The following is a 27,733-nucleotide window of genomic DNA, read 5'->3' on the forward strand; positions in this document are numbered from 1 at the left end:
ATTGAAAATGAATAATTGGAACTTCCTGTTGAATTCTATTAACGGAAGTGGCATTTATACCCCAACATCATTGGATTATGGCTCGAGAAACCGAGGAGTTAATTCATTTCTATCAGATAAAGTCCTGTAATTATTTATTCGTCGCTTCCCGTCGGGTGAAAAGTGAATAACTGAGAGTAAAGAGTGATCCTCCTCGTTTAATTGAATAAACCACAACAAAAAAGCTTTTCCCCACTTCCGGTGGGTTCAATTACTCCGTGAAAATTATCCGAGAAAATAAAACGTGAGATCGCGGGAAAAACGGGCGCTTATTTTGGATATTTTTTTAATTATCAGGGATTTTATCCGCTGATTAATCAGTGACGTGATAATTTAATCAATATTTTAAGAGACGGAGAAATGAGAAAAAAAAGGAATCGCGAAATTGGGGAGGGAGAAGGTATCAATGAGTGGAGGGTGAGTATTTATGAATGAAGGAGATCGATGAATGGGATGGAACCCCCTCGAACGCGCCGGAAGTTCTAGTTCAAACCCACGCACGTATTCAACTAATTGGATAATTAACTTTGGGGGATATTATCGCCATGTGGACGAATCGATGACGCAAGAGTGGAAGACAATGACCCTTCAGAATATATATTCATCATTAAAACAAAAATCCCCACGATTACTATTATTTATACTCAAAATATAAAAATATCAAGGTGTCACGTGATATAATTAATGTGAAATTAATTGAATTACGATAAAACTTCACAATAATTTATCCTCATGGACAATTACACAAATTGACTTTTATAATTATCAGCCTGTCTATCTCAGAAGAAAGTTCTCAAATAAAGTCAAGGGCTTTTTGAATTTAAATATTTTTTTTTTGGTTTTTAAAATCAGTTCCTTGTGGGACAGTCTCAGGCTATTTGCATAATTCGAAAAGACGTCGATGTAATTGGAGTAGTTGATAACAGCACAGGATTACTGATTAGTTTCCTTGGAATTTGATGGACACGGGGACTTAGGAACCTTGAGGAATAAAAAAAAGAGCTCACCTTGCTGATGATCATGTCTTTCTCATCAAAGTGTCGTCCAAACATCTTGGGTGCTTCACCAGGCACTGGTTCAATTTTCACACACACCTCCTGGCCCTTTCGCGCCGACTCGACGGCCTTGTGGTTGTATTCCACACTCGTTACCACACCCAGGTCAACAAACTGCAAAAATCAATCAAACAAAACTCATGAGCATAATTCAACGGGAGAAACAAATTAACGAGTTGGAGTAATCTCCCAAGTTGTACACGGAAATTAACATTTTATTACGGAGGAACGTGGATGTTTATCGAAAATAACAGGGAGTTCCAATTGCATGAATTTTTTCTCAGCTCGGAGACAGGAAGTTGATAAAATCTTGATAAAAATTTTAATCCAACGAACGACGTTTATTAATTACAAATTGAATCTATTAAATTTGTTGTAAATATATAAAGAACAGCAATTTGTCCATAACATCTGCATTGAAATCCGTTAATTCAATTATTGAATTATTTTGGGGTACAATTAAATGTTGAAAATTGAAATTAAAAATATGGGGAATAAATTTTTTGGCAAAAGCTTGTGCCTCAAATAAAAAGCGAAATTATTCGAAAAATCGGTGCGAAAAATTTCTGAAAAATTTTTTTGAAAAAATTTGGATATCTTCCATTCTGAAAATTGTCGGGAAAACTCGTGAGTTCTGAGTAGCGAACCTCTCTATTAATCCAAAAAACCATTGAATTTAATTGAAAATTGAAAATAAAATTTTTTTCCAAAAAATTTGGAAAAATTGGAAAATAAGAAAACTCTGGAAAATTTGGATATCTTCCATCGTGAAAATTCCTGGGAAAACTCGTGAGTTCTGAGTAGCGGACCTCTCTATTAGTCCAAAAAACCATTGAATTTAATCGAGAGTGGAAAATAGAATTTTTTCCAGAAATTTTTGGAAAATTTGAAAATTATAAAATTTTGGAAAAATTGGATATCTTCCATCGTGAAAATTCCGGAGAAAACTCCTGAGTTCTGAGTAGAAGACCTCTTTATTAGTCATTGTGGACTATCCACAATGTGATCAAATTAATCGCTAGAATGCCGATGTTATCCTGAGTATGATGAAGTACAGTGTTAACAAATTGATTCGACTGGTTTTTAATCAGAAGTAGAGATCAGTTGGCGTGGGTGTCATCGAAGAAGGTGAGTAGCATCCACCATATGCATTACATACACCAAAAATTTGCACATACCCTGGGGTGTATGTTCTACGGGGGCTGAGATATCTACCCACCTCTCGGAGTGTGTCTTGTTCGCGACCAACAGGACACGCCCAACAAATTCCAACGTGTTTCAGGATCGCTCTGAAGCTTTATCTCATCGCCTCAAAGAAGTGTAATTATACTCCCGAGATACTGTATGACTTAATCAGAGATATGATTTTTTTTTCGCCAATAAAAAAGAGAGGGGTGCGCTGAAAAAAATATGGATGTTCCCCAAGGATAGAATACTCGGATGTATTTTTTGGATTTTTACCAGTTTAAAAGATGGGGTGAGAAAGGGTTAATTTACGCGTGGATTAAAAAATCAAGGTTGAGGTTTAAACAATTGAACCGCATAAATAAAAGGTCTGGGAGTTTGAAGTTCTGATTAAAAATATAATGGGTCAAAAATCAAGATTGGCAAGTTGAAAATTTGAGTGAAAAAAATTTAGGGCCTGAATGTTAAAAATCAGGAGGTTGGGGGTGGTTTTGTGAAGGAATAATTGAGGAAATCAGTAAATCCGGAGGTGACAAAGAGTGGAAGTAGTGAAAAATGGAAGGAGTGGATTAACCACGTGGAAAGAGTGGAAGTTTCTCGGCATCCTACACGTTGGGTTCAATAAGGAGTCTCTGGTGCTGGGCCCACACCTTCCTTCTGTCTCTGTTCACTGGTAAACCCACGGTATTTTGTACTTTTACATCCAACACGTGGGCCCACTCCGGAAATTCAAACACCTGACACTCTCATACTCCCGAATTCTCAATCAATTGCCATCTTCACTCGAATTTTAATATTTGATTCCCAATATTTTCACCCACGATTTAAATTTTTCATTGTAGACCCCAAATTTTTTGGGACTAATTTTAATAAAAATATTTGTTGAGAATAAAAAATATTATAATGCATTTGGAAGGTAAAAAAAATGAGAAATACCAAGAAAGTGTCTCCACCTTGCAGTTGCCGAGATGAAATACCGAAATGAGAGGAATGAGAATAATAATGGAGTCGAAGAGAATGAGAATAACCGGAGAAGCTGAGAATATAAACTTGGCAGGGGTCCTGCTTGGAAATTCGGCTGTAAATTTGTTTTGTCACAGCGAGAGAATGAGCCCAGGGGGTGATAAAGGTGCTAAGGCCCAAGTACGAAAGTTATACCTATCCAGTGAACCCCGGGGACCCTCAAGCTTCAAATCAAACACCCCCAGAGAGAATGGTTTTTGTACTAAACCCATACACTCAACACAAAGGACGAGACTTTTGCCTTGGAAATTACCACTGGCCCCTCGTATCCTCAAGCTATTTTTTCTCCCTCATCCTCGACCATTCAAATTTTCGACTGATCATTACAGCGCGTACCTATCACTTTTTCAAATCTCAAAATCGCGATGAAACCACGAAAATCTGAAAATCTGAACGACTCCACTTGACGACTGGAGTCATTCATCAATTGATCAATTTTTACTGACAAAATTTCCAAAATTTCCAAAATTTATACACCAATCTCACAAAATAAAAAATCTTTTTTATTATTTTGTGATGATTTGTTTGTTCTTTCAATTGTCAATGACGTTTTAATCTTAAAATCGTTGGACATGAGGGTAATGGGGATAGAAACTCGAGTCCAGATGTTCTCAAGCACTTGACGATCGTATTCTCATCGTTTTTATCCTCTCAACCGGATGAATTTCAAGTCCCATGGGTGCCAGTGGGCACAATAACCATCCGGAATGTCTGTACGAGTATTTCGCCCACGCCAACGCCTCAGGTACTCTCGGAAATCTCAACGAAAAACGTCCTAGGAGAATTGTCGCCTCATGACGTACTATTTTCACACTTTAATCGTGGTAAGTAAACACTGGGAGAAATACTCAATAAAAATGACGCGTCATTTCCGTCAGTCTTTTTCAATGAATGTGAGTGTCTCGGTTGTTCCGCATATTTATGAATGAATCGAGTCAGTTATCAATTAATTAATGCATTCATTACAAAATTCACGGTATATAACAGAAAAATTACGCCAATATCACATTTTTTTCTACTGAGACTCGAGTCACCGGTTAATGTGGAGAATGAATCAATAAATCAATTGATTTCAATATTTAATGTAGGGACACGGGTAAAAAAACAAATTGTAATAGGAGAATTTTTTTTTTTGAAAAAAATTTTTTTTTTTGAAAAAATTTGGAAAATTTTTTTTTGAAACCAAAAAAATTGGGAAACAAAACAATTGTATTTTTGGGAAGTGTTTTGAGGAATTTTTAAAAGATTCATTTCGGAAAATGTTTTTTATCATTTTCTAGAAATTTTTGCGAATATTAATTTTTCAATATTCTCAAAAAAAATGCCATCAAAATTATAAAAAGAATTTTCCTATTTAAATTTTGGAAAAATTCTTCAAGACCTTTCCCAAAAACAAAATAGTTTTGTTTTCCGATTTTTTTTGTTTAATAAAAAAAATATCTGAAAAGTTGTACCGAAATTTTTTGAATATTTGAAAAAAAAATATTTCGATTACAATTTTTTTTACCCGTGGACCCGATGGTGGTATCCAATTTGTTTTTTCTGTTTATTGAATGACTCGAGTCACCCATCAATGGAGACAGGTTGCAAAATAAAAAGAATGAGAGTAAATAGGAGTGATGGAGATCGTGAGCAAGCAATGGGAGGTTTGGCATAGCCCTGGTTAAGCAGACACCGCTCGAGACGGGAACCGGAAGTCTATTTTGGTAGCCCGCACCAATTTAGAAATCCTTTATAGTTTATACCGCCCCTCTCCACGAATACACGCGTATTTCTAATGTCCAATGGGTTAGTTTTTCATTATTACGCTCTGAAATTATTGCGTATTGCAGTGTCATGCGCTCACCAATGATGCACACCGCCAATTCAACGATGACTCAATCCACTTGAATTATTTTTGACAATTGATACTTCAACGTCATCGGATCGATCGACTCCTGACGTACACCAGGAAAAAAAAAAAAAAAATCAAATTCCACGGACAGTTGACCGGCAATTTTCGGAAATGTCGGAGAAACAGAAATTTTCCTTTCTATTTTTTAAATAAAATAATCATTAAAATTTGGGAAATTCAATTTTTTAAGAAAAATTCGATTTTAGCGGTTTTAATAATTATTTCGTTTTGGTGTAATTATTATAAAAATAAATGACGAAAAATTGATCGGATTGAGGGGATTCCTGAAATATTCTCAAAAATGTAAATTTATTCGCGTGGGATGAGGGAGAGTCCTCGATAAAAGTGACAAATACTAGTCCCACTATTTCAAAGGTCTCCATAGGGGACTATTTCTCTCTCCCACCAATTTCTTCCTCATGAATGGACTTCATTCAGGATCAATCCCCTTTCGCCCACGTTTCCACGGGCATTTCAATCCCTCCAACTGGAGTTTGCGCAGCTGGTGAAATATTTTTCAGCCTTCACTCCGAATCTTTGTACTAAAAATTTACCATTTTATAAAGAAAAAAAAAAGAACTTATTTATTGGGTTATAACTACTCCACAAGTTAGTTCTCCCTCTTCATTATTATTTCTTTGAGAGATTTTGAGTTAACAGGGCTGATGAGACAACTGGCCATCACGACGGGGGGCAAATCGATGGGCCGTTTGTCTCGGGCTATTTCTCTTCTCGACTTTTTCAATATTCTTTTATTTTTCCACCATCCTTTCTTCTCCATTTGGCTTGGACAGGTGATTCCAGGAGAAAAAAATTAAAGGGGGATGGAAGGGTTTGAGAGATGGAGAGGAAACGTCGACCTCGCTGTGTTCCTTCGGGGAAACAGCCACCACTCGATGGAGAATTATTTATTTTATTTTTTATTCTTTCATTTATATTTTTTTTTAAATCATTTTACGGTACGTCCTGCCTTCGCCTTCCAGTCACCGGCCCACGTGGCCCTGAGGTCAGTTTAGGAAGAAATTATTACGACCCACGCGGGGAACGAGATTAAAACTATTTTTTTATCTATTTGTATTGCTTTGGTAATAATAATTCATCTGATGAATTAAAAATTGAATAATAATTATTATTATTACAATTAATTGTGATTATAATTTTTTTTTTTTTGTTTGAATCAAAGGGCATGACAAAAAGCTTCTGCAAAATTTTTCTGATGAAATTGTCATCATCATCTTCGATAAATCCCAAGAGAAATACCAAAAAATCGCTACCTTTTTCTCTGGTGATAAGACGATTAATGTTCGACTTCCGAAGATATCCCGAAAATTCCGAGTACATTCGAGGAAAAAAAAAAAGCTGTTATCAGAGGTTAAACCTGTGGTCTCGGTTCTGAAAGTGAAAATAAAAGGATGGGCATCGTGTGTGGGCCCACATTGTCGTTTTCAAAAGATGCCACCAACGCATACCTGAAAGTCGCGACGTCGAGACGACGATATCGATCCACTCTCAAATAACACCCCTCTAAAAAACGAGTTTCACCATTTTAAGTCGGACTGTCGTTTTGATAAGAGAATGTAACCATCAATGAGCGAATCCACTCGTTTCAAAGAATTATTCAAGATGAATAAAATTGAAAAATATATTCCAAAAAAAAAGTCCCCCCATCACATAGCCTTTCATTCGCTAGATTTATTTATTATTTATTTGATATTAAATATTTAGGTTTGAAATGATAAAAATGATGGAAATAATAGAGTGGATGGGGGGAATAATGGAAGGGATTATTTCCGGGAAATCGAGTGGACATTTCCTTCCTCTCGGATCCACGGGGGCTTTTCATCCCTTTTTTGGTGATGAACAAAGGGCCCATGTGCCCATAGTACTAGACACTTGTCCTCCCCACCACAGGGATTCATTATTTTTTGTCTCCATCGGGTGATAAACGGCCGGAAGGAAGCCGTGGGCGTTTCCACCACAAACCGGAAGTGAGGCGGTACGTGTTTATGTATCTCTCTCTCATTCTCAGCAGTTTGGGACCTATTGGGTGGCCAAACTAGAATTCATCCGGTGGCACATGCCACTCAAAGCTGCCGACGTTTCCATTTACGGTCGCTTCGAATTTCGTGGAATATCCCAGTGTGACGCAGCTTCCTCCCACTTCACTCCCCCTTTTTTACCCTCCCCCTTTGACACCCACCCACCCACAGTGTCGCATCCGTCCGCTTTTGGTGGAACTCGTAATTAATTCAAATGCCAATTCCTGGGTTTGTGGGATATGTCGGGAGCAGGGCAAAATGGAGGACTAAATTTGGGGACTTTTGACATATCCATGATTAATATTTCACGGGAAATTAGAGAACTATTTGCGACGATTCAATCTGGTGGAAATTGTTGTACCGTATTTTTTTTTTATTTTTCGAGCATCGAGTTATCTCCGGTTATTAAAGATTATTTATATTTTTCGGGTTTAAATTGTATTTCTGGAGTGGAATCATTTGTCGATGCAAATTATTTTAGATAATTAAATATTCGAGAAAAATTCGGAAAATCTCGGAATTTTTTTCACTCTTCCACATTTTGAAGGAATAATTATTTAAAAAGTCAAGAATTTCATCAATTTTCGGAGGATTTTACCAGAAATACGAATCATTAATTTTTATAATTTTTAGAATTATCACAGAATTTTCCGAAATTACATTGCGCAAAAAATTACTCAATCGTCTAGTTTGTTTCAATGATTATCAGTGGAGTTATCTACTTCGATATCCAAACAACTTGTACAAATTACATTTGGCATTGACAGTATTTGTCTTCAACAATGGGAGCGATTCGAGTGATTGTTATTGGAAATACCAGACTTTAATTAAAAATTGAAAAAGCGAACAAGTGCTGCTCGCTTCGTTCATTTCCGTTTGTCTTTGCGATAATAAATTTTCAAGACAATTTTTTTCAATTCGAAATGATGACGAATTAAAAAGAGAGATTATATCTCGTAATTGAAGCGAGCCTATATTGATTCCTATATCCATAGGGCAATTTTTGGAGAATGGAATCTGAGTTAAAAAAAATGTTGCACAAAAATTTCTGTTAGATCCCGAAATATTCCCCGAAAAACTCTCGATTCCTCAAACCGACTAGTTACATTTCACGTTTTTTTTTTTACGTCAGTGGCTTCGTGGTGATAAAATAAGATGAAAAATCATTTGGACGGCAGAAAAAAAATATAAGGTCGATGTGTCTTCTTAATGAGGATCGGACGTCGGTTAATTACGAGAGACGGAAGATATGTGAAACGGCAATAGCGAGGAGAGGTCACTGAGAAAACAGTCTGGGCATTGAAAAAGAATTTGCCGGATTTCCGTTTACTCGTGAAAGAAATAAAAAATAAAACGAGGAAAAAAAATTGACTCGTGCTATCGAGGTCGTTGCATAACATATCGATAACGACTCGGTGAAACGTGACATGTAACACTACGAGCTGGTGAGCAACATAATTATTCACTTATTAAAAGAGAAATAAAAAAAAAAATTACCATTCAGTGTTTTTCGTTGACTTTTTACTCAATGAATCTCGCCATTTCCGTTTTTCTCGGTGGGTTTTATCAATGGAACATGAAAATATGTCAATGAGCGTCACAAGAGGCCGGAAGTGCGCGATTCTAACTCCCGATTGGCTTGCGAGGTCACGTAGAAAAACGAGGGGGAACCCCTGAAGATGAAAAAATAGACATACCTAGGTTTTCAGCCCCTTCCACTATTTTCTCTCTCCTTTTATCAACTACCCCAGGTGTGTGAGGATAAGAGACATGTGGGACACCTCTGGGCAAAATCCTGACCTGAGCCAACACTTCGTGACCGCCAATATCCGGTTGGGATCATCTGCCCCAGCACAACTTTCAACTTACAAATCCACTCAGATAAAATCCACAATCTCCCCTCGATCTCTTGGGAAAATTCCCCCCATTTTCGACCCAAAATGTCTCATTTCGATAATTTTCTTCATTGAAAGCTTTTAAAAAAATGTTCAACTGTCGGAATCTGGGACAGCATTCCATTTATTTATAAAATTAACTGAAAAATCTGTCATAATTTTATAAATTTGTCAGAGTGAAAAGTGGAATGTCATTTACAAAATAATTCACTCGTTCATTATTTATACATCTCATAATTCTGAAATATTCAGTTATTATTCTCAGGTTCATTAAACAAACAGAAGAATTTTCAATAAAATGGACTGAAAATCCACTTTTCAATTTGTCAATTACCCGTAAAATCAATAATCTGGGAAAAGGTGATGGAAATAGAAAAGTAATTGAACTCTTTGAGTGATGAATGAATGGGTGAAGCGAGGAAGTTGGGGACTGTTGACTTATTAATTGATGAGTCCCAAACGAAATGAACTAATCAATAAGATGATGAATAATAGCTAGTCCTGGTGTTGCAGGAACATTGAAATAACCGAGTATGTGGGCTAACTATATGGTAGTGTCTGCTTTCTATGCGCGGGCGACAAGAATGCAATGATACCCTCAAAAGCCCCTCCACCTCGTTTATTTCATACTCTCGCAGACGTTCTCTCAACTTTGTCCAACGTTTTAGTTAGCAACAGAACAGAGCAAAACATGAATAAACCTCACCATCTTCCCACCTAACGCACACGCATTGCCACAAGTACATTGTGGGTTTGAGGAGTGGTACAAGTCCATTCGCTGGACATTAAATCTTCCATAATTGATATTCCCGTGGTTTTAATTCCGCAACGCCAGTCAAAATATTCATTTTCGCGGAATAATTACTTTCAACGTTTTCATTTAATCGAATGAATAATTCGAGAATTCAGCTGTTAGTATTTTTCAATCTTTCGATTAAAAAAGATGAAGAATTAAAAAACTTTGGAATGGGTTAAGTGCGAAATGAAAAAGCAGATCGAGAGAAAAAGGTGAGAAAAAAATGAGACGCCCACTCAGTGCCAGGTAGTTACGTCGTTAATGTTAGGCCCATGGGGGAAAAACCTCGTCCTCCTACGGTGCACCAAGTCCTTCCTATCGACTTTATCGTATCGAAAGAACTCGGTGGACGGGTTCACCTACACGTGAAATCTTGAGGGACAGAAGCAATCACGATTTTTACGGTTTTCCCATTACCATTTTTTTTTGGTTCGCCAAGAGGAGTGGAGGGAAAAAACAACCCGTGAGTTATTGAATTCTAAAAGCGAATGGAAAATTCAAGAACTATTCTCATCTCCATAAAGAAAAATCCTAGAAATTCCTCGATAAAGTATTCCTCATTTCCAGAATAAATCCGAGAATAATTACGCAATTCTATTGATTGATCGCACATTAATTCCGAAATTATTTTATTTATTATTTATCTTCAATCAATGGAGTGCGTGAAATTAGGAAATCAGAGGTTTGAGTTATTAATCAACTTCTCATGCTTTAATTGATGTTGAACTCTGGTTTTCTCAGTGAGTGGATTGAAAAAAAAAAAAAAAAGAGAGCGACTGATTTTGACATGTGGGTGGGACAGCCTTTTGCGATTGTCAATTTGAAACAAAAATATATCGTGTGGGTTTTGAGTGGTATTATATCTCGATCGAGAATACGATCCACATACAAATGCAGAGAGCGGTGGGCGCGCATGAATACATTTATTCCAATCATACTGAAATTTTTCTCCCTTCCCCAATCGTTCACACGTTCGACACGTGAATTTTTTAAATAGAAATAATATTTTCAATAAAACATGTACTCACGTCCTTGCTGGGCACGCACACGGGTGTTCCCTCCTTGACGATTCCAGCCTCAACCATCACACCCATCACAATGGGATCCCTGGAGTTGAATATATACTGCAAAGCAAAAATATCAAAGAGAAAATTATTATTAAAGATCTATCGTTCAAAAAATATAGTGTAATCATAATTTTTTACGGTGGAAAATTTCTTTTCAATTTTTTTCAATGAGTTAAACGTGAACTTTCATCGTAATTTCATAAATTTAAAATGATTTTCGTGAGTTCTCGTGCACCAGTCTCGTAAACCTCCGGAATATAAAATAAAACTCTTTTAGATAAATTGAAATAAGTGGTTGGTCGGGCGTGGAGTTGGAGGCTCAGATGATACCTTAAGTAGCCACTCAGTGTCGCTTCTCCACGTTTATTGCACAGATAGAGTGCCTAGACAAATTGTCAATTCATTTGAAAGTGCATTTGCCGATGCTAATGAGTGTAATAACACACGAAAAATATGAATTCAGTTATCGTTTCCTTTTGGCGAAACTCGAGTGGACTCCAATTACCGGTGGCACGTTCTAGGAAATGGCTATCTGCTCAAGTGGCACTGTATAGGCCACAACTATCGTTTGATACACGTTTTCCTGTTGTGTTACACTAGCACTTGCATTTCAAATTCTATTTATTTACTTTCTCCAGACGAAAATTCTCCCGCCGTTTAAAATGCTGAGTACTCCCGGAAAACTGCTCTTAAAATTTTCAATTGACTCAATTAAACATTTTTTTTCAATTTTAACCAGAATAAAATAATTTTTTATATCGATTTTCTCGAGAGAAAAATCCCGATGGATTCCTTGATGTTAATTATTATTTAGAGCGTGCATTGAAGGTCGTAATGAATTTTTTAGAGTTTAATAATTGAAATAAGTGAAAGATGATGAGAAAGAATTTTTTTCGCTCAGGGAAATATTTAGACTTGGACTTGAAAATTATTTTGAACTTCGCAGTTCTTAATCAAGTGCACTCGATACCCATGAAAAATTCAAAGAATAAAACACGAACAATTGAGTGTATGGAGGTGTAATCGATAAAGCCCAAAGGCTATCGCTGATGAGGGCCCCCACGAGATTCGACTTCCTGCCTCGACTCCAACATCCGGCGTTGATAAACCCCCAGTCTCTCATCCGGAGTTAACCAGCATCACAATATCACACTCGATAATGCCCTCATTTCCCAAAAAAGATAATAAAATAAAATGCCCCATTTGTTATCTCCTTTAGCTCTCCCTGGAACAAATGCAGAGGCAAAAATGATTTTAAAAAATAATCACCTGCGGCAGAACCCGGAGTTTGCAGGGAAAAACAGCTATATGTTTATGTTCATCTCGTTTTCGCTGCTTCAGCTCCTCCCTGTAGGCGGTAAACTTGTCGAATAAATGGTAGATGATGTCCGCCTGGAATATCTTAACACCCAGCGAATCCGCTAACTCCTGAGCATCGCGTTCAATTTTAACGTCAAACGCCAATATCGTTGCGTACCTGCAAATAAAAAAAATGGAGAACTGAGAAAAAAAAATCCGTTGATATCCCAGGGGGTAAACCGGAAATAGAAGTAACCCGTGAATAATCAAATCGAAATAAGGCGAACGATAAACCGATGAGTAATTTTTTTCTGTCGATAATGTATATTTTAAAAAATAATACTCACTGGCTGTCGTGTTCCAGCATTATCGATGCTTTCATCACGTCCTTTTTCACCACTGGACCAATTCTGATACCCGCGTACTGCAACATTGAAAAAAAAATAGGGGTAATGAGATACATCAACATTTTGGGTTCAGTAAAATACGTTTGTAAACACGAGTTTGAAATGGCAAAAGGGGAGAGAAGGGATATGTGGAGTGCAGGCTTCCAGGAATAACTTCTTGGTTCTCTTCTCGACAGGAATACTCGGATGGAGGTACACAACACGCATCCCGGATGTCACACGTTGCGTGTGTACGAGTATTTTGTTGGATGTACAGACCCTAGACTGCGTTTCCCGCATACCGATCCATCGATTCTCTCACTTCCCGGTTTTTCAGGGTGATTTTTTCTGGAATTTTCCGCGATACGCGGATGGGTTGTTTTTGTCAGGGATTATCAGGACTATTCTTCAGGGATTCATGTTTTATTTAATCGAGGATTAAGGAATTGATCTCAGGCTCATGGTCCTGAGCCTTTGACGACTGGAGATCGAAATCGAAAAATTTAATTTACAAACCGATTTAAACGGAATAATTGAAATTTGAAAATGAAAATTTTTTGAAGCCTCAAGTCTTAGAGAGAATTATTCCCTCGGAAAGAATGCCCATTTATTTTTAGATCTTCGTGTTATTCTCGATTAATGACCGATCGAATTCCATTAACGAGAATCGCAATCACCGGAGGTTTCATTTCCCTAATAGATACGTCTCATCGATGTTTGAATGACAATTTTATTCATCCAAAAGCCTCTCGAGTTTCGTTAAAATAAAAACTAAAATGATTTTTTTGTTGCATTTCGTTCGGCGAATCGTGTGACGATTTAATCATAAATATCGTATTTCTACTTGTGGAATCGGGCGCCATAGTTATCCACTTTAGTGCCGTCTCGACTTCATTTTCACGTTGCCATTTGCAAAAGTCAAACCGATAAGATGAAGCTTCGTGAGCTGGCAACCGGAAATGTGACTCGAGACGATAAACAAGCATCCCTGATAAACCAGCGAATTGAGGAACGACAAAATGCACAATTTTCATTTTTACAATGTCTTCACTCCATTCCCTTTCACATTTACTAATAATTCCATCATTCCCCTAATTACCCTGGATAAAAAAAATTGTAATCAGAATATTTTTTCCAAATATTCGATGGTTTTCCGATTTTTTTCTGTTTCATAAAAAAATATTCTGAAAAGTTTTCCAGAAATTTTTTGAAAATTTCGAAAAAATATTCCGATTACAATTTTTTTTTACCCGGGACTCCAGATCAATTTGTACTCTCAATAATATATTACATACAGATAGCCACAATTAATCCTACCTAACAAAAATCATGGACTCCCATAATTTTCTCATTATCTACTTCAAAAAAACCGCGCAATTAACCAACGCGCGATATTTTTCAAGGGAGACATTTTTCGGTGCGAATTTCCGCGGGAAAAAAATTTCCGGTGAATCGGTGAGGCGCGTCTGCCAAAGGGGTGAAAATGGGGGAAAAAAAATGTGAGAAAAAGGATTGAAGACGAAAACCGGCGGTGTGTCGGGCAGACTGCGGGCGAGAGCACCGAAAATAACATCTGACGCACATTTATCCCGTGATTCTTCTCCCTTTCGTTTACCCCCAGGGGCCTATTCTCGACTCATGGGGAACATCTTTCGTGAACGGAACGTAATCCATGAAGGAACCATTTTTCCCGATTCCCTATTTATCAAATTTTCCAATATCAAAAATTCAATAGGAAAAACTCTCCCAATAAAAAAACGATAGGCCTGATTTTTCCTGCGTGGCAAGTGGATTTTTCCTGATTCACTATATCTAAAATAGTGAAAATTCTCTGGAAAACTCGAGGTTTCTATTCAGTGAGAAAAAAATAGGTTTGATTTTTCGTCTGAATGGCAAGTTGCCGATTCGTCTACGAATCATATTCGCATGGGGAAGTCTAACGAATGAGTTCTCAAGGGAATACCAAATATTCGTTCACGGATTACATTCCCAAGTGTCGAGAATAGGCACCCAGAGTTTATATATGTATGGAAGTGTATTCCTCGTGTACGCGTGATGCGTAGGAATATACGCACCTATAAACAAGCCAAGGGGTCAGGCACGCCGTTGGGGCAATTAGTCACTGCCCCTGGGGGCGGCTTCTGCACGCGGAAAAATATATCAACAAAAAAAGAGATTATGGTGGGGAGATAATAGGCGTGTATTGCCGTATTGCAGGAATTCATGGTAAATACCAGGACTTTCCCAAAATAAATGGTTCATCGTCATTGGTCATCAGGAAATTCTACGGTCATCGTCTTAATGACTTCGATGGAGCTCATAATTGTTTTAAAATTATTTAATAATTGCAATCGGAATATTTTTTACAAATTTTTAAAACATTTTTTTGAAAATTTTTCAAAAATTTGAATAGGAAAATTCTTTTTATAATTTAGATGGCGTTTTTTTTTTGAGAATATTGAAAAATCAAAAAGTAAGAAAGCAACGGTATAATTAAAAGAAAAAATTATTTTCGCAAAAATTTCCCAAAATTTTTACACATTTCCCAAAAATAAAATTTTTTTGTTTCCCGATTTTTTTCTTTGTTTCAAAAGGAAAATTTTGTGGAAAGTTGAATGTTTTGAAAATTTGAAAAAAATATTTCGATTACAATTTTTTTTTCGCCCGGATCGGTGGCTGATAGTCTCCCGAAATTTGAAAAAGGGAAAATTTTTAAATTTCCCAGCGACTGGAGTGGTATTGGGTTGCTGGAGTATTTTGGAGTCCCGAATATCTTTATTTGAAGTGCAACGAGGTACGATTGGCGTTCCTCGGTCCTTCCAAGAAGCGCGTATTTTCGTATCGGGAGACTCTCGATTGCACCCGACGAGTTGACTATTTTCACTTAGCATATGTGTCGGATGAGTCGAGAGAAATAAACTCGTATAAATATTTGCCCTGCCCTTTTCCAACAATTCACAATTATTCCTATAAACTTGCCACTGTACAATGAATATGAACAGTGGGTACAGTGTTTTTTTTTTTACAATCGTTACGGGAGAACTCATTGTTGTTTACAATGAATGGAAGTGGTTTTAGTGAATGAGGCAAAATGAATGAATGAAACGAGTCCCACAGGCTTTTACGCTCTCTCTATCCTAGAAAGCGTGCCTACCATTACTAAACCTGCCTTTCCCCCTTCATTCACGCCAATAATCTCTTTGGTTATTCCATTAAATCATACGCCCCAATTTACCGCTGGGATTTGACTCATTCATTTTATTTTCATTTTAATTCGCACGCGAGAAAAAAAATTCAAAGGGGATCCGCGTAAAAAAATTGTAATCGAAATATTTTTTTCAAATTTTCAAAAAATTTCTGGGAAGTTTTTTAGAAAATATTTTTTATCAAACAAAAAAAATTAGAAAACATAAGAATTTTATTTTTATACTGATTACAATTTTTTTTACCCGGGGATAATCAACAATTGGGATTATTCCGGATTTTTCGAGCTGAGAAATAAAATTATGAAATATCAATTCTCGATCGATCGATCCACAAAAATCGATTTAAAAATCGAGTATCGATTGTAAAATAATCGATCTTAAATATATCGACCCTGGATGAAAAAAAGGGCATTTCGGAGCACCCGTGGGAAGATTGGTATAAGTGAATATTAATCTCCGTGTTGGTGAAATAAATTCGAATATTTTCCGAGTTTCTCCTAAACGTATCCTTACGAAATTTCTGGTGTTTCGTGCGCTATTTCCACGTGTTTTTCATTAGCCAATAAACGGTGTGGAGGGATTTTCACGCTGAGAGGCGTGGGAAGTTGTCTGACCACTGCTGGGGCGATTTGACGGAAATACTTGATCGTTCCTGCCTCACACCGACGAATTACCCACTTTTTCATCCACAGCTCTCGCTTAAATTGCCTAGGATTATCCAGTTGAGGGTATTCCGCCCACCTACCGAGGTCCACAACCTTATCAATTTCATTTTTTTTTCTCGCTTCTCCCTTTTAAATCCCTCCCTCATTTTTCAGTCGACAAGGAATTAAATAACCCCGCAAAAACAAGAGGGAAATTTGTTTGAAGTGGAGATGAACTAAGAACATGCTATTTCGTGTTTTCGTACACCGGAAGTCGACCTAATCTTCTTTATTCTACCTATTCGTATTATAAAACCAGCTTGAAAATTAGCTCGTAAATATCGCTCCATTATCCAGACTTTATCCCCGCTATTATCGTTATTGCTCATCGGACATTTTTCTCTTGCCGTTCGTCCTCTCCTTCGTCTGTATTTTTACCGTTTCCTTCCGTTAAAATCCTTCGGGATTATCTATTTCGATTAAAACTTCGAATACGAAAATCCATCCCTCGAATTCAAAGGGGAACCAGTGGAATATTGTTTATTATTTTCATATTAGTGTTTTGGATAAATGGGAAATAAATAAAAATTAGATGGGGATAATGGGGTTAATTGCCCGAGGAGAGATCGAGGGGAAATAAATAGAAATATTATAAATAGGGTGGGATAGAGGAGCAGGAAAAGATGGCGCTCTTCCTCGCATTGTCTTTGGCAGTTTGAAGACATGGGAGCGGATGCCAGTCCTTTATGCATTGAGAAAAAAAATGCATTTTTCCCAAATATTAATTCATTTGAAAAATTATTGATATTAAAAAAAAATTGTTTTCTCTATGTAATTATTATGAGATGCGATTTCATTGTTATTATTATGGGATTAGAAGGGCAGATGGTCGCGGGTAAAAAAAATGTAATCGAAATATTTTTTCCAAATTGTCAAAAAATTTCTGGAGGATTTTTCAGAATTTTTTTTTATGAAACAGAAAAAAAATCGGAAAACAAAACAATTTTATTTTTGAAAAAGGTTTTGAAAAATTCTTCAAAAATTTAAATAGGAAATTTAGTTTATAATCTAAAAGGCGTATTTTATGAGAATATTGAAAAATAAAAAAAAAATTTCTGAAAAGTTTTTCAGGAATTTTTGGAAAATTTGGAAAAAATATTAACAATTTTTTTTTTATCCGGGGCAGTATGTTGTCGATAAAATTATAGTGAATTTTTTTTTCGCGTAATTCTTGTGGTTACGCAAGTGAATTGTTTGCGTGCCGATTTATTCTTTTCACTGTTCACACCCGTTGACATCAATTGTTCACTGGCATCCAGCAATAAATGCAAACACGTACATGGAGATTTGTGAAAAATTGCACTGATGGGGAACTATATGTTTAACTATCCATTTGGAAAGTCGTGCACACACAATAAAACGAAACCGCCACTCCTTTCGGCTTTAATATTGCACGTGCGCTGAATCGTGTGCAATTGCCGATTTGCCACGGCGATCGGTACCAAACCGATACACGATCCCGGATAAGATATCCAAATTACTACTCATCGGTGAAAAATTATGGAACATTATAATCCCCATTTCGGGATAATACGCCTGCAGGAATTATTCGAGAGCTTTCGGGGATCACTCCAAGTTGATATCAACATGGACGAAAATAATCAATAAAAATTACAGAATTAACTGAAGGAGATAATTAAAGTTCATTTTAGTCTGCTCACCGATCGCGGAAGTGACTAAAGAAATTTACGCGGTGGTATCGTAATTTTTCTTTGAAAATTTTCCCGGAATTATACAAAAAAAAAAAAAATGATTGAATATCGAAAGGTTTTCTAACATTTGCCATAATTTTCAGGAGATAGGATGATATCAAAAGGGAAAATGATCTATCGATCGATCGATGATATCATTATTTATCATTGAAATTTTTGGAAAGTTTTGGAAATATTTGGAAATTTTTGGAAATTTTTGGAAAATTTATTCTTGGTGTGAACGACATATTCTATTTTCCACCTCCATCAATTCAGCGGACGAGAAGACGGAACATCCAATTAACTATCGCAAAGAGGCCGGAGTTTGTAACAATTGAATGGAGGATGATGATTTCCAGGTTTTTCAAGCCCTCTCTCAAATCGTGCGAACATCCTCTTCCTTTGATTATTACAGAACGTCTTCCGGTCCACATTACATAAGTCCGACAATTTTTATTAAAAATTATGTTCAACGAATGGAAATATCGAGCATAAGCCCCCCTCTTAATAATTATTAATTACTATTAAGTTACAAATCCACGCCGTCAGCTAATGGGAAAAATTTTTTATAATTATTTTTTCACGGTGCGGATTATTTTCGCAGCGCAAAAATCAGTCATTCGAATGAAATTAAAATCGTTGGGAGTAAAATGGAGAACAATACGATATCGAGGCGCATTAATATTGCGGCTCGTTATTGCGGTAAATAATGAGCTCTGGAAAAATCCGCGATACGAATGAGAGACTGAATAAAGATGAGAATAACCGAGAGGATTATTAACATTGTGAAAGAAATCTGGATAATAGAACAATAATTGCTGTTTTAAATGAGGGAATTAATTCGTCGGGAGGAATGATATTGAGAGCGATCGATGGAAAAACTTTGAAGAAAATTGAAAAAATGGAGCAATTTAATAATAAATAAAAAGGAAGAACAAAAAGAAAATTCTACGAGAAAAAATATCTTTTATATCTCCGTTTATCTCGAGAACTGCCGCTCCTGTGCGAAAATGGTAATTAACTTTTTTGTAGCTCATTACATTTCCGAGAAGAAAGCATTCTTGATATTTTATCTGATAATTGATATTTTTCAAGATAATTGCATAATTAGCAAAACTGGAAAATTCAATCGCGTAACTAATAAATCATCAATATTCTGAAAATGGATTTCGTATGCATTATTATCCAATTTGCATAATAAAAATAGGATGAGAAATTAGATTGACTCAATATAAATTTTTATAAACATTATTGAAAAAAAAAGTGACGAAATTTTTTGCAAACTGAAATGTGAAAATTGTCAGTTCAGAGAATTTTCATTCGGAATTCTCGAAATTGAAAAAACCGTTTAGATCAAATTGATTGTAAATATCAGAATTGAAAACAATTAACCACGGAAATCGATCAAGGATTTTAACCTGCACTCAGGGTGGATTTTCCCAGTGTGAGATTGCGTGGAATATATCGATTCAGCGATGAGGGAATCACGTAATTGAGTCTTATCACGGATCTCCCGGAGATAATGCTGTGGAGGGCTGTGTCCGCAATCCTTTACGATTCCTGCGCCCTTTCGATACTTAATTACGGATAATCGAACCGCCCAGCATCAATTACCCTCCCCCTTCACAACGAAGATATTAATTTCCCCGGATCACGCACGCAGTCCTCGCGCTCGTTTAAATCCCAAAGTACCGGACTGCCAGTACCGCCAATTGATTTAATCAATTTCAATAAAAAATTGTGGGTCAAGCCTCGAATAAAAAAAGAGGGTCAAAATCGAGGGTCAAATATCGCGAGAAATTTCCAAAAATCTCAACTCAAAAATTGGAGATTAAAAATAAAAATGCGAGAAGCATAAAATATTCAAAAAAAAACAATAATAACAATCCAAAAATAATTCATGACTTCTCATAATAATATTCGGGACATTCTTCTTCGTCATTAAAATTTCGAATAATCTCCCTACATATACCCCCACCAGATTGCCCTGTCACTCCGTTGGGTATGACATCCTAAATTGTGCATAAAGGTGAATTTTTCACTCAACATTGTATCTTCAATTATGTTGAGCCACCAGAGTGAAAAATAGTAACAGCTGCGAATTTTAATGAATAATTTAAACATGTACCAATATCAACTGCTCGACAAACAGTTTCACTGGTATTTTATCCATGACTCGAAAATATCTTGGTGACTAGTCCCTATATCTCGCTCCTATCGTGACACCTTTCTAACTGCTTGCTATCAACTGGAGTATATTTTGTTGACAGAGACCAGTGAGATAATGAGGGTGTATGACTTAAGTACATTTTCAACCAACACAACATACTCCACAAGCCATTTCTGCTATATTATTATTAGACACGGGATTGCCTCCCCCTTATCCACCGCTTTTGATAAATCGACCATTTCATGCTTTTATTGATAATACCACCAATCACCATTTATTTACATACGCTATATATTATATTATGCACGCATAAAGAAGCAACACCGGTAGCTATTTTTTTTTTCATCTATTTATTTTTATCGCGTGATTTGAGTAACGAAGTGATAAAATTAGAAGTTCATTTTTTTTCGACGCCAGTTTTCAGCCAGTATCTCGGGATTGAAGAGACATAGCGGATTTTTTATCTGAATATTTTTTATAGGCGAGGATGAGAGCTATAAAAAAGGTCATTACGAAAAAATTTTTTTCCTCGTTCAATTTCGAGATATTGGGGATAAAGTGATGTTGAAAAAAAAATGCAATTAAGTTACGGATGCATTTCTCTTTGATAAGAAATTTTCTACGATTTTGTTATCATTGAGGAGCCATTTCCGGTGGGAAATCCTCGCGGGGAATTGATTGATCGATCCTCTGAGGGTGAACAGGGAGGATTGAATGAAATCATTAGCGGGAGGAAGGGTGGAAACTATTGAAATCCTGGGATTCGAGTTTAATTATATTTTTATATCCCCTGAAAACCGTGGGTTTTGTCAAAGGATTGCCGACGACATCGCGAACAAGAGGACGTTTCACGTCACCTACGCAAAAGGAGTCTCTGTACCTCGGAGTACCCTTTATTTATCGTTCATTCGCACTCGTGCCACCAAACCGCCGACGTTGGGGCAAATTTTTAAATAAAACCCACGCCAAAACCCACGGGCGTGGGTTGCTCCCTTCTCATTCACGGAGAGAGTTAAATGTGGAAATTTCTGCGGTGAATCCCCCGAGTTGTAAACATTCCCGCATTTTTTAACAATTGCTAACAATTTCTGACACCACCCGGATAAAACAAAAATTGTAATCGGAATATTTTTTCCGAATTTTCAAAAAATTCCTGGAAAACTTTTCAAACAATTTTTTTTTAACAAAAAAAATTGGGAGAGAAAACAATTGGATTTTTGGGAAATGTTTTAAAAGATTTTTCAAAATCTTTCTCAAAAATAAAATTATTTTGTTCTCCGATTTTTTTCCTGTTTCGGAAATTAAAAAAATTACAAAATAAAAAGTTTTCCAGAAATTTTTGGAAAATCTGAAAAAATTATTCCGATCACAATTATTTTTACCCGGGCAATCAATTGTCACGTGCTCACAACATCTTTTTTTATTTATTAATTATTTCCATGAAATTTCAATATTTGCAATGGAAAAAAAATCTTCTGTTCGATTGACTTGATTAACAAATAATAATTGACGATCCATTACGATTTATATTTTATATCTCATTATCCAATATAATTCGCAATGAAAAAATGTATTTTCAAAAATTTCAAAATATCGCGGTTGATAAAATTATGGGTCTTTTTACTCCGAGGGGGAAGGGGGAGAGGGGAGTAATTAAAAAGTGATAACGAGTGAATTGGCGAATTGTTCGATACGTATGGCAAATCCATCATTTAGATGCAAGGTGAAACTGGTATCGGCATGCCATAGAGTGCGGTGACACCTTGACGATGGGTTGGGCCACGTGGGCTTGTCAGGTCGTTTTCGCCTACGAGAAACGCCAATTACAGTTCCTTTTTTTTTTTCATTTGAAAAATTGAGTTTTCCCCCTGAATTCATTCGTTTATGCCTGTTGAAATCTGATTGCTATTTTCCGTCTCCATTTTATAATCAATCGTGAGATTTTTGAAAATATAGTATTTTCATTGATCTTCCAATCGATTTCGAAAATTATTTACACGATAATTATTATATTTGATTATTAACTATTTCAGAAATTTTATATAAATCATTTTTATATATATAAAAAATATAGAAAACAGAACAATTTTATTTTTGGGAAGGGTTTTCAAAAATTTTTCATAAATTTAAATAGAACATTTTTTTTTTATAGTTTAGATATAATTAAAAATAATTATATTCGGAAAAATATCTAGAAAATTATTAAAAAAAACTTTCCGAAAGAAATTTTTGAAATATTTTTCAAAACATTTCCCAAAAAAACAATTGTTTTGTTTCCCCATTTTTTTTTGTTTCGAAAATAGAAAATTTCTGAAAAGTTTTCCAGAAATTTTTGGAAAATTTGGAAAAAATATTGCGATTACAATTTTTTTTCAACCTGAATTTGTGATGAATGAGGGTATATTTTTTGGATAATGCAATGGCTGGAGCAATGAAAAAAGAGGCGTGCCATAATCGATAAATACGGTGGGTGGAGAAAGAGGAGCGGAATCTCGTGGGCCACGACCTGAAATCGTTACTGAATGGAAAGAAGAAAGCCACGTGGGCGCCACGGGCCAATGTCCCCTCCCTCCTACAACCCAATACACCTCACACTCTTTTCACACTCTCTTCACACTCTTCACACACCGAGATGCCTTGAACGACCTTTTTTGGTATCCCACACCAACCACACAAAATTCCACCAGAAAATTCGCCTTCCAATCATCACCCCAACACACACCAAAATTTCCACACCGAATTACCATTTCGAGGTGCTAATTACAACCCGCAAATACATTAATTACAGAATAAAAAAATTAAAGAGGTCAACGCCACAATTGCTACCCCAATTTTAATAAAAACGGGTTCCCAATCGAGACCCTGTAATCCCCCAATAAAAAAAATTGATTAACAAATTTCCAAAAACGTACATCTGGTGGAAATTAATCAACCAAAATGGCGATGAAGAATACATATCTTTAATTGACACCGCAGATTAGTCGAGGTCTAGGGATTTGCGGTGAGATGATGAAGAATAACAGAAAGAGAAAGAATAAGAAGAGAGAAAGAGGAGCGGAAATGAACGTTACGTTTTACGATCACGCCTCGTATTGCCATTGATTGCCTCGGCTTCGACCACCCAACCCCCCCAAGCCCGCGGCCTCCCCTCAAACCCACCGCCCCCCCTCTTCGCCCCTGCCAATCAATAGAAGAATGAATGACCACTCACGTCACTCAAACTCCCAAAACAATCGATTGAATTCCTCCATTCAGTCACTAGAGGAAATGTACCACAAAATGGAGGAAAGATAGTTATCGAGGGAGAAAAAGAATGTCTAGTTGAATAATCTCACCGGAAGAAAGTCGTTGGATTTTAACGAGAAGGAAGACGTGGAGATACGGTAGGCGAGTTTTGCCTCGGCGGATACGACCTGGAGATTCAGTGAAAAGAATGGAAACGAAATCAAAGAGAGGTCTCGAGAAGATGCGCAGACTTGGTTGAATACACTTGTCATTCCTTCAAGTATACTTGGCTGGAGGAAAGTAGATCAGGGATTTTTAATTGACTCGAGTGGATTTTTTAATTGACTCGGGGAGAGTTGCTTTGGGGGCTGATTTGATTTATCAAGTCAGAAAGAAGTCAAAAAATTGTAATCAGAATATTTTTGTCCAGATTTTCAAAAAATTTCGGGAGAACTCTTCAGAAATTTTTTTTTTGAAACAAAAAAAAATCGGGAAGCATAACAATTGTATTTCTAGGAAATGTTTTAAAACATTTTTCAAAACCTTTCCCTAAAATAAAATTGTTTTGTTTTCCGTTTTTTTATGTTTCATGAAAAAAAAATTCTGAAAAGTTTTCCAGAAATTTTTTGGAAATTGGGAAAAAATATTCCGATTACAATTTATAATTATCCGGGAAGTTGGAAAATTGAATCACATCGAGTCAAGTGAGTCAAGTGGATTTGACTCAAAAAAAAAAAAACAAAAAGTATTTTCAGAATTTTTTTTCATGTCAGGATTCCAGGATATCCTCGAGTGTGCATTCGTAATTCAATTTCCCACCGGAAATCTTATCTCTGGTCTTCCTCATCCCTTGAAAACCCCAAAAACCCATATCCCGGAATATAACTTCCCGATTTATTTATTTTTACCGCCCGTAACTTTCATGCGCGTCCGAAAACTTTTTACGACGAAAAAGAAGTGATTACATGAAGCAGTTACCAACGAATTCGAATAAATTCAGTGATTCAATAAATCCCAGTAACATGAATTTTTCATTCCACCTTCCCTCTTCTCTCATTCTATTTTTCAATCTTGTTCGAAATCTCAAACTCAACTTCATCCCCACCCTTTCCCATCTAAGATCAACTTCAATGTTCGCGTGGGCGTCACAAACGATCGGATCGGCCTTCGTGAAACAAATCCGAGAAAAAAAAAAGGACGAGAGAGAGAAAAAAAAAAATCAGAGGAGCAGTTTGCGTCTTGAATTCGACGTGACGCGATCAATCGAGGGGGAGAGCGTGGGTGAGAGTCGTACAGATAACAAATAAAGAAAATCAAGGGAATCAGAGAGGAATTTGATTCGTTGAGACATGACCAGCAGAACGTGTGACAATTTGACAACTTATTCAACGTCCGATAATCTTTTTTTTTTATTAATTTGACTTGAAAATGACGACTTGATTCACTCCTCGAGAATGAAAATTATTGATTATTCAAATTAATCATCCGGTAAATTTTCATTCCATCATTTTCATGAATCAATGAAACTGACCGAATCCATCAAATATATTAAATAATATAATCAAGAGAATAATCAATACTTGAATCAAGAATAATATATTCCATATATTCATTTATTTATTTATCATCTCCTATTTAATATTTATTTTAATGTCGCCTTATCACCAATTCTTTCCTCGAAAAATCCATTAGAATATTATGACAGCAATCGATATAAACAATTCCAATTGATTATCACCTGTCTCATACGTATGTATGACAAACCCCAGGGCCGGTTGAATTTATTGCGCAGGCCAGGCATTGAGGAGGTGGCGATAAATTTAACTTCATCCGAATGAGAAACGAAAACGAGTGAAGAATGAACGATGTGTAAAGCCTTCGATGGGTTTCATATATAAAACGTGTGTGAAAGAGGAAAAAAGGAGAAGTGACCATTCCAAAGGGTAGGGGGCGAGAGGGGGAGGGGAATTATACGTCACTGGGGCATCCACCACGTGATTTCTACGATGGAGAAGTGAGTGGGGAGAAGTCCATTCATAACACGAGCAAGGACGCACGTTTGAGGCCACTCCCAGATACATTTGCAAATTTTATTTAACTTTTTTTTTTTAACCCCCTTCTCCCCCCTCTGCTCATCGTTCAAGTCACAAATGTAACGCCATAAATTTTGTTTATTTCCTGTTCCACGGGGAGTTTGGATTTTGCATGACTGGAATTTTTATCACTCGTTTTTGAAAATTAATGATCGAGATTAAAATCGTAAAGATAGACGCTGGGGTACGGGTAATTGCGCGAATTATGGAATGGCGGTTGAATTATTCTCGTGAGAGGAGGGAGATCGTGAAGAATGGGGAAAAAGAATTTTTTTGGAGATAAATCATTCTCTCAGGCAAGTGGACGGACTTTTGGATTCATTCGAATTTCAAAATCAGCGGTGATTGCGTTGTGGCATTATTTTATCTGACATCTTGGTAAAAATGGTGGAGGTAGGTATCGGGTATTTCTTGGTCCCGGGTAAAAAAAAAATTGTAATCGGAATTTGTTTTCCAAATTTTCAAAAAAATTTCGGGAAAATTTTTCAGAATATTTTATTTTTGAAACAAAAAAAAATCGGGAAACAAAACAATTGTATTTTTGGGGAATCTTTTGAAAAATTTTTCAAAAATTTGTTTCGGAAAATTGTTTCTATAATTTTCTACAAATTTTTGCGAATATAATTTTTTTTAAATTATACTATGGTTTTCTTTTAAAATTTTTCAATATTCTCAAAAAATTCGCCAACTAAATTATAAAAAAAATTTCCTATTTATATTTTTAAAAATTTTTTTAAAAGCTTCTCCACAAATAAAATTGTTTTGCTTTCCAATTTTTTTTGTTTCATAAAAAAAAATTCTGAAGAGTTTTCCCGAAATTTTTCGAAAATTTGAAAAAAATATTTCGATTAAAATTTTTTTTACCCGGGGTGGAATGTCAGTGCTTTGGATTCGAATCACGTAGAATATTCAATGCTCGTTATATTTTACCGCGAAATGAAATATTACAATGGTACGATGAAGAATGTAACATGGGGAATGAGAGAAACCGAGGGGGATGATCTCGTCTCGTTCACCAGAAGCCATCACCTTCGGGCGACGGATATGAAACTGGTTGGTTTACGGGTACTCGATTTGTACAGAGAGAGACAACTATTCACCAGCGGATCCTTTTCAGATCGAATGATCGAGACCATCGCCATGGGAGACTTGGCCAGACCAAAAGATCGAATAACACAATCGAGAAAACGAAACACGACAAAAAATCATACACTCCAACTCTCATAACGAGTCCTCAATAAAATCCATCACTTTTATTTACTCTATTTACCGATTTGCCGATCATTCAATTCGCCAATTATCTTTGCATCACAAGTATTTGGGATTAATCGATTACTTATTTTCCCACGAGTCGATCGATAGTCATTCGATTGGCAAACTCGATAATTCGACACGAGATCGGCTGAAGTCTCTTTCGATACACATTTTTACTCATTCATTCGATTCTTCGATTATTGTCGCAATTTATTTCCCACGATTGATTCATCATAATTTAATGTCATTGGTAAGAAAAATGCGGTTAAAAATTGAAGAACAAACTTCGGAAATTGTTTTATGGATATAAATCACGGGATTGTACGATGTTAAAGTTCCCGGGGGACATTGCAATATTAACTTTAATTTTTTCTTTAGTTCACCCGTTAAGGATAAATAATTCTGAGGGATAGAGTCAAAACAATTATTTTTAGCAATCGTTCCCTAATTTCCCGGGGGAAACAAAATTGTAATGGGAATATTTTTTCCAAACTTTCCAAAAATTTCTGGAAAAAAAATGTATTTTCATCTCTACGAGGGCGCAATCTTGTTCATTTCGAATCTATAGTCGATACGCAACTCAAATCTGTTCACTGCTTCCGGGAATTCCCATTATTGCGAGAGTGGTGAATTTTTTTAGAAAATTTCTCAAGTGAAAAATTTCCCGAAAATTTCCCGAAAATGAAAAAATTTAAAATCGCTCTACGAGGGC

The 27,733-nt window shown here is 36.2% G+C and overlaps 1 protein-coding gene across 1 annotated transcript in view; it reads right to left on the bottom strand.

Moving 5' to 3' along the window:
• LOC105272627 (eukaryotic translation initiation factor 5B) overlaps positions 1-25,494 on the bottom strand; it is a 32,547-nt gene extending 7,053 nt beyond the window's left edge. Inside the window, exons 1-5 of the mRNA XM_011314829.1 lie at positions 25,413-25,494; positions 12,640-12,716; positions 12,263-12,470; positions 10,955-11,050; positions 1,047-1,208 (exon numbers count right to left, since the gene is read on the bottom strand). Coding sequence (XP_011313131.1) covers positions 1,047-1,208; positions 10,955-11,050; positions 12,263-12,470; positions 12,640-12,716; positions 25,413-25,475 — 606 coding nt within the window. The 5' untranslated portion in view covers positions 25,476-25,494. The remainder of the gene's footprint in view (positions 1-1,046; positions 1,209-10,954; positions 11,051-12,262; positions 12,471-12,639; positions 12,717-25,412) is intronic.
• Positions 25,495-27,733: the final 2,239 nt, after the last annotated feature.

Source organism: Fopius arisanus, unplaced genomic scaffold (assembly GCF_000806365.1).
Source record: "Fopius arisanus strain USDA-PBARC FA_bdor unplaced genomic scaffold, ASM80636v1 scaffold00223, whole genome shotgun sequence".
Lineage (NCBI taxonomy): Eukaryota > Metazoa > Arthropoda > Insecta > Hymenoptera > Braconidae > Fopius > Fopius arisanus.